Here is an 8513-nt window from a genome sequence, read left to right as displayed (position 1 = left end):
GCCACACTTCTTAAATGACTTGATAACGATCTCAATCTTGATATTATCCCAGGATCTTTTCATCCAGGTACAAACTTCTCCTATAGTTGGTTTCTTCACTCTTCCTGCTGGTGTCAAATTGTCCCCAGAAGACTTCATCCATTGGTTCCATTCATCTCTCATGTCAGCTTTGAAGGGTTTGTTAATGCTGACATCAAGTGGTTGGAGCTAGGATGTCAAGGTATGATGGCAAGTTTTGTTTTTTGCTCTGCAGCAATCTCCTTTGTATTTTTTGTTATGTGTGCCTTGAACTGATCAAGCACCAATAGGGCAGGTTTGCATAAGAGCCCACCTGGTCTCCTGCTCCAAACTTTCTCAAACCAGATCTTCATCCTATCCTGATCGATCCAACCCTCATCATGAATGTGGACAATCACTCCTCGAGGAATGTCTTTTTTTGGCATTGTTTTGTGTTTGAAAATCAGCATAGGAGGCAGCTTGGTTCTGCCGGCACAACAAGCTAGAACAACTGTATAATTGCTCTTTTCATGTCCACTTGTCTTCACAGTTACAGTTTTCACCCCCTTCTTATCAACAGTTCTGTTACTTGGGACATCAAATTGAAGGGGGACTTCGTCCATATTTGCAATCTGTCCCAACTCAAACTGATGTGTCTTCCGACATTGAATGACAAAACAATGAAATTCAAGGACCTTCTGCTCATAGCTTTCAGGCATCTTTTGGGCAAGTCTGGTGCTTGTACACGTGCTTAGTCCATTCCGTTTCATGAACCTGAAGCACCAATTGTGTCCTCCTTTGAAATCAGTAACTTTTTTTTCATTGGCAATTCTTCTTGCCTCATGCTGAACCGTTTTTGTGGACACAGGAATTCCAATTGCCCTTTGCTCCTCAATCCATATCTTCAATTCCTTCTCTAAATCAGGCCATTTTGCTGACTTGCCTCTAATGGCCTTCCTCTGCCGTGGCGTTTTCAGTAGGGTTTCTTCTTCCCGTAGCCAGTCTCAGGTTGTTTTCTCAGTTGGAGGAGGACCAAACTTACTTTCAGTAGCACGATTTCCATTCACTTTTGCAAACTGGATCACTTTGAACTTGAATTCAGCACTGTACGAAAATCTTTTCTGAGGCATTTCTGGGCAGAATGTAGCAAAACGTAACCTAAATATACCGGTAAGAAGTGCGAAACAATGAGTGCAAAGACAACAAGCGGGAAATGCAAGTAAAAAAAATCTACAACCACTGTATAAGATGCACCCAGTTTTTATATCCCAAATTTTTCCAAAATAGGTGCGTCTTATACATGGGGAAATACGGTAACTCTTTTTAATAGCTAATGTGTATAAGCTTGCTTCATTGCATTTTGAAATTTCAAAAATTTGTTTTCAGCTAGTGAATAATTAACTACATTAAGGAAGGCAAATAAAGGGGGAATTTTTTTTTTTAATGGCTCAATGCCATTTAACAAGTTTGCTATATCAACGGTAAGCACTGTATCGTAATGCTTATATGCGTTATGTCACAGCTCCCAACATGACATGACATAACACATATATAGTGGCAGACAAAAAAAAACTGCATCTCATAAAATGTAACAGTTGTAATGAAACATATAAGATACTGTTTGATTACAGTCATTGCAAAGCAAAGATATTACATCATATAATGCTACTATTGCATCAGACAGTAATTGCAAGGAATTGCATCAGCCATTTCTATAAATATGCCGTCAGAAGGGTATACACACTCATTAGTATCCTGTTTTGCGGAGGTGTAAGCATGGATCCATATGTTCAGTTGACACCAAGAAAAAAAAAGTGTAGCTGTTGCAGGACGGGCTTTCTACGCGTGCTATCGCTGATAAAATAGGCTGCCACCAGTCAGCAGTATCCCAGGTGCTGAAATTAAAGCATGATACCGGTGATTATTATTATTATTAGCCATATGGTACAAGGAAGCCTGAGGCTTATGCTGCACCAGCCAAAAAAAAATTCCCGAGTTACCTTGAGAGAGAGAGAGAGAAATAAAAGGGAATCACCAAGAAAGAGAAGAATGATGATATCCAGCTCACGACCCTGGGTAAGCCAAGCCCATACTCGCCAGATGTGAGCCCCTGGACCTGGATCAGGCCATAAGAAAGTAACTTTGCCTTCCCAAGATTGATATTTGAAACGGCTATGCCTTCATTATTGCCATGCTAGTGCTCCTAATCTAAAACGGACTTTGAGATGGTCTCTGGTGTCTCGTGCACTTGTTTCAGTGCACGAACTATCCAAAGAAGGCTTTTGGAATGTGGTCTGCATGCCTATCGGCCCTTTGTTAACCCAACAAATGAGGAAGAAGCGACTTGCTTGGGCTAAAATGCATGTTTCATGGACAAAAGAGCAATTGGACCGTCATCTTTTCTGACGAATCAAAATTCAACCTGCATGGCTCAGATGGGAAGCGATATCTCAGAAGATGAAAATCGGAGGCATACCATCCTGACTGCATAAAACCGACAGTAAAGTTCCCCACCAGTCAGATGGTCTGGGGGTACAAAACAAACAAAGGGGTGGGGCGAATTAAGTTTATTAACAGAATGGCGGATGCAGAAACCTACACTGCTATCTTGGAGGAGTGCCTGAAACCCATTATTAGGGATCACCACACAGACCTCCAAAACTGCATTTTTCAACAGAACTTCAACAGAAGTTTGTCTTCTTGTCTCATAAGGTTAAAACATACTAACACCAATTTTTTTCCTCATTTTTCTCCCTTAAGGTGCAATCATACCTCAGAAATGCTGGCATTACAGTTGGACTGGCCTGGCAACAGTCCACATTTGAACCTAATTGCTGGTACATAATGTCTAAAATTGTTCAGAAGAAGCCAACCAGTAAGATTCAGCTGCAGGAGAACATTGTAAGGGTGTGGTACCACAAAATTGGGCAACCGTATATTGAGAAGTTTAACTCAATTGGGATTCAATGTGCTAACAGAATCAACTAGTTCATTTTATGTGTGTTTACTGTTATGCCAGATTGTTGCAAGGCTGTAATTGCAGCTCAATGGGGAACAACAAAATATTCAGGACTTATTTTGCTGATTTACTGTATGTAGTACTATTACGTTAACCTGTCATTTCAGTTTCCAAACTAGAGTTTGAACAGGCTAAGAGTAGAAAACTTGCTTCTTGCCCTAATGGTAGCTGAACATTCTGGTCTCTTGCCAAAGCTGTTTGGCCGCAACTTTTGCCCATCTCTGCTCCCACCTCTGTCCAAACCTGATGGTTTTGTTGCCACTTCAGCCAAGGATAAAGCTGACCTGCTAGCATCCCATTTTTCTTCCAACTCATGTATTAATGATCTTGGTAAAACACCTCCCACCATGTGCTCCATTCAATGCCTCCTGTGGTCTTCTGTCAAAAGGATATCAGAAGGATTTTTACGAATCTTGATGCTAAGAAAGCTCCAGGTCCCGATGGTATTTCTCCACTTGTTTTCAAAACCTGTGCTCCTGAACTTACTCCTATTCTTTGCCGCCTTTCTTCACTTTCTTATTCCAAAGGTGTTTTTCCTTCTGCTTGGAAATTTGCTCATATCCAGCCAGTTCTTAAAAAAAGGGTAACAAATCCCTCCCATCCAATTATCGTCCCACTGCAATTACTTCTACTCTTTCTAAAGTAATGGAGAAATCAATTAACCGCCAACTCTTAAACTACCTAGAAACCTTCCGTCTGATCAACGATCACCAGTATGGATTGTCAGTGTCGATCCACTAGTGATATTCTGGCTTATGTTATCCATTTATGGAATAATTCAATGGAAAAGTTCAGTAAAACACAAGCAGTTTCTCTTGACATCTCAAAGGCTTTCGATCGTGTTTGGCATAAAGATCTTCTAAACAAGCTTCCATCTTATGGTTTGCCAACAGTTTTTTGTAATTGGTTATCCAGTTTTCTCTCTGATCGCTCACTGAAGGTGATGGTAGATGGCTCTCTGTCTTCTAACTTCTCCACTAATACCGGTGTCCCCCACTCTTTTCCTCATGTATATTAATGACCTTCTTCCATCGACTGGAAATCCTATCCATAGTTTTGCTGATGATAGCACATTGCATTCCACTTTCCATTTTGAGAAACCTTGCCCTGCTCAATGTGTCGACTTCTCGAATATCTGCTACCAATTCCTTAAATGCCGATCTCCAGGCAATTCTCCAGTGGGGTAAAGACTACTTAGTTGATTTCAATCCTTCTAAAACTCAGTGTCTTGTATATCTCGCAAAAAAGGATTCTTCTGCTCCTATGCTTATCTTTGGTGACACTCCAATTTCTAGGCAAAATGATATCTCTCTTTTGGGGATTACCCTGACTTCTAATCTCTCATAGCACATTACAAATATTGCTTCCTTTACATCTAAAAAACTTGATTTTCTCTTTCTTTCTTCTTCCAAACAGCTGTTCACTCTGTACAAATCGTAAATCCGCCCTACCATGGAATACTGTTCCCACATCTGGGGTGGTGTCCCCAAAACCTCTCTCAGTTCTCTTAATTCCATTCAGAAGAGGGCAGTTAGGTTAATTAATGATTCATCTCTAACAGAGTCTCTCTCCACTCACTGTCTCATAGATGTACTGTTTCTGCTGCATGCCTCTTCTACAGATATTTCTATGGGCACTGTTCTTCTAAATTGGCTTCTATACTTCCCGCTCTCTCTCTCTTCCAAAACAGTCCGAACACGTGCCGCCACCAGCCAACATCCATATACTATCCAACTTCAAACTCACAGAACCAACTTTTCATCTTCCTCATTTATTCATTCAACTGCCATTTTCTGGAACATCCTTCATACGTATTTCCTTAAAATTACAGTCTACAGAAGTTCGAGTCCAATGTCAACAAATATCTTCTTTCATCTTCTCAACCTCCAACCCAAGCACAGTACTAAGTACTATAGGTTCTAATACCTCTTGTGTTTGGGGTTTTCATATATAAAAAAAAAAAAAAAAATGCAATAAAATGTATATTTGGTTGTCATGATTGGCACACCCAGGGTCCTAAGCTGGATATCATCATTCTTCTCTCTCTCTCTCTCTCTCTCTCTCTCTCTCTCTCTCTCTCTCAGGGTAACTCAGAAATTTTTTTTTTGATGGTGCATAAGCCTCAGGCTTCCTTGCCACCATATGGCTAATAATAATAACTAGGGGGATTCACTTCTTTTAATAAAGAAAAATAAAATACTTACAGAAGCTTTCGACACTATGTGTGTCTCTTCCTTGGCTATGAATACATAAATACGTTACATATCAAGAATGGTGCCGCGTGGTCATGCTAGATAAACAGTGCGTGCACGAGTTTTATCTAGCATGACCATGCTTAAACAGTAAAACAAACTTCTGTTACACATTTCAGTATTTGTTAGGTATCACTACGTAACCAGCATCCATCTTCTCCCATTGGCTGAGTAAATATCACTAGTAGGAAAATTATTTTAAGGTATAGAAAGATAATAAAATTTGCATGATTTCTCATATTTCCATTAATTACGCATTTTACCCTTTGAGAAGATATTTATCGCAATAAGTATATCAGGTGGAGTCTTTTTATTGGATTTTGAATATTTCTGCAACCCACAATGCAGCGCAAAACATTATTTGCAAAATTCACAGGTGATGCAGTTTTTTTGTCTGCCACTGTAAGCGGTCATTCTTTAGTGATCAATAGTGGTGTAAAAGTAAAAGCACAAAATGAACTAGTTGATTCTGTCATACACTGAACCCTGATTGAACCTATGTTGATTGAACCATGGGCTGTTAGCATCAACAATTCATTTTTGTTTATAGCTTGTACACATTTTTATTTGTTTCCTGCTTATGTTGAAGTTAGTTTATGTACAAAGAACTTTTGATAAAATTTTGTGTTTTGTTCTGATTTACACCACTCAGCCCATAAGTAAGTTTATGCTTTTAGCTATGAATCCTAGACTTTTACTTTTAAACCATTATTTATAAATCTTTGGAATGTTGTTATTTCTCAACATTATTGTTATGTTATTTCACAAAATTATGGCACACCTAACATGCCTCTCAAATATAGAGAGTAGCCTCCTTCCATGCCCAGTTGGTTATTCCAAGTTTTTCAGCTTGCACAGCAGGCAGAAGCTATGAATATAAGAAGTGTAAGAATTGAGACAGAGTGACTACTCTGATTGAGCAAGAAGCAACCAACTAAATTTACATTTTTTCTGTCTCACTTTAAATTCAATGCATTTGAAAATTCATATTGATAATGCATGACTCCCTTAACTACTCTATAAGTCATACATCAAGGAGCTATATAATGGAAAAATAATATAAACAGAATTCTCTGTATTTGCTTTATTACCTTCATGTTTACTGTTTCATCTATAGTTGCTCATATTGCTATGCTAAAAATGTTAAAACTGAATTTTCACCGTCAAATAATAACATACCAAAATTTTAGTAACTAAAATTTTATTTACTGATTATCATTTTATATCTATAAATGGAATGTAGAAAAATTTAAAGTTTGAACTTTATGTAAAAGTTAGGCCAGACCCCCTATATGTACTATATATTTTTTCAATTGCATTAACATAAGCAGCAGTCCTCAAGTCCAATCCCAGATTGTACTTCATAGCAGTTCTCATGATAGCCTGAAAAGAAATTAATGCACAATAAAAAAGAGATCACATTGTTACTCTTTTGAGGTATAGCCTAATAGTAATTAAAAAGGACTTTAAACTGGATGCATATTGTTTGTATATGTGAATATTCTTTCATTCCGGTTCATTAAGAAAGAATTCCCGTTACTCTTATACTTATTAAATTAAAAAAGAATAAAAACACTTCACATTTTGGGGCTAAAACACCATAAAAATGGTGTTAGCCTTAAAAAATTTCACTAAGAAATTTACACCTTTTGAATTATTTAAATCAAATGAATAGTAAGCTGAAATAATATTGGCAGTTTTAGTAATACAACAGTCCTATGCTTGGATACTACCCACCTGTTTTAACCAAATACTAGCAAAAAAAAAAAAAAAAAAAACATTGCAACAAACAATGCAGTTGAATGTCGTGTTGTGCAAAGACTAAACCATATTTAAATCTGAGAGTTTACATTATATGAATTCAAGATAACTGCAGAAAAATTATCATAATAGATACCGCATTACAACTCTCAACTGAACAGTCATATTCAAGTATACTAAGCTTGAAAATGAGCCACTGTTGTGTTATTATCATAATGTGCATTATTTCTTGAAAAATAAAAAGCAATATAAAGCAATATCTGACATGGATAAAGCCACATACCAAAAGCAACCAAAACATGAATTTCAAAAAAAAAAAAAAAACTTTCCACAGTGGGATACCAGGCTTTTCAAGGAAAGGATCCTTGGAAAGATCCTTTCCTTGAAAGTTTTACATGAATGAATGATGAAGTTAAAAGTGACAGTTCTCTTATATAGCCACAGATACCTCTATTTTACTCTACGGCGTTGACATCTTCCACAAACCGACAAGAATCCATGTTACAGAGACAATAAATGAACAAAGAATGTTGATGGAATTCTTGCACTTCTTATGTGTAAAGTTTCAGAGATTAATAATTTATGATAATTAAGCCAGTAATCCAAAATTTTACCATCAAAGCAAAAAAAAAAAAAGTCAGAGAGAGAGTGATGGGCCTCAGTGCTTCATATTTACAGATTTTCTATGATGTTTTATTCTTTCTAGTAATGTTCATGAGGAGAGCCTTGATACAAAGAATTTAGCACCTGTATGCAGTATGCACAAATTTTTTTATTGTATGCGGTAATGTTTATTAATGCATACAATAAAAGCTTTGTTATCCAGCACTGGATAACTGGAAAAGTCTAGTAACTGACATATGTATACCGAGGGGCAATAATTACAGTCATTTTCTTTATTGTGCATATTAGCAAAAATGTAAATCCTTGTGATTTGGCTCACTTTATTTGATAAAATTTAATAAAAAAAAAAAAAAAACAAGTCAAGTAAATATTATAGAATACTTTCATTTGCAGATACATATACATGTACCAGTGATACTGCAGGAGAATGAGTAAATATTTAGCATGAACTTTCTCTGTTCTATACAATACTTAAGAGTTTTTTTTTTTTTTAATATAGTTTCCATTGGCACACATCCAAAACTTTAATTTTACTATTATTATTCATTGATTTCTCTTCTTAGGTTTATGAAATGGCCTTTATCCTTCAATTAAAAAAAAAAAAAAGTGAATATCATTGATCAGCAGTTCTCAAACTTTTTTGGTCTCGGTACCCCTTTACACTCTTAAAAATTATTGAGGACCTCCAAAGAGATTTTGCTTATGTGGATTATATACCGATATTCCTATAGATTGTAGATTATATATCCATCGATATTTACTGCATTAGAAATTAAAACTGAAATTTTTTAAATATTTATATATTAATTCATTTAAAAATAACATTAATAATAAAAATTTTTTTTGGCTGATGCTACATA

The 8513-nt window shown here is 36.4% G+C and overlaps 1 protein-coding gene across 3 annotated transcripts in view; it reads right to left on the bottom strand.

Moving 5' to 3' along the window:
• Positions 1–6452: 6452 nt before the first annotated feature.
• LOC150088191 (glutamate dehydrogenase, mitochondrial-like) overlaps positions 6453–8513 on the bottom strand; it is a 246195-nt gene continuing 244134 nt past the window's right edge. For all 3 annotated transcript variants that reach the window (XM_090369374.1, XM_090369372.1, XM_090369371.1), the window contains one exon: positions 6453–6651. In XM_090369374.1, coding sequence (XP_090225500.1) covers positions 6532–6651 — 120 coding nt within the window. In that variant the 3' untranslated portion in view covers positions 6453–6531. The remainder of the gene's footprint in view (positions 6652–8513) is intronic.

The sequence above is a fragment of the Mastigoproctus giganteus genome, chromosome 3, assembly GCF_048544385.1.
Source record: "Mastigoproctus giganteus isolate SK-2022 chromosome 3, ASM4854438v1, whole genome shotgun sequence".
In the NCBI taxonomy this organism is placed as follows: Eukaryota; Metazoa; Arthropoda; class Arachnida; order Uropygi; family Thelyphonidae; genus Mastigoproctus; species Mastigoproctus giganteus.
This window is presented reverse-complemented; position numbering and strand designations above follow the sequence as displayed.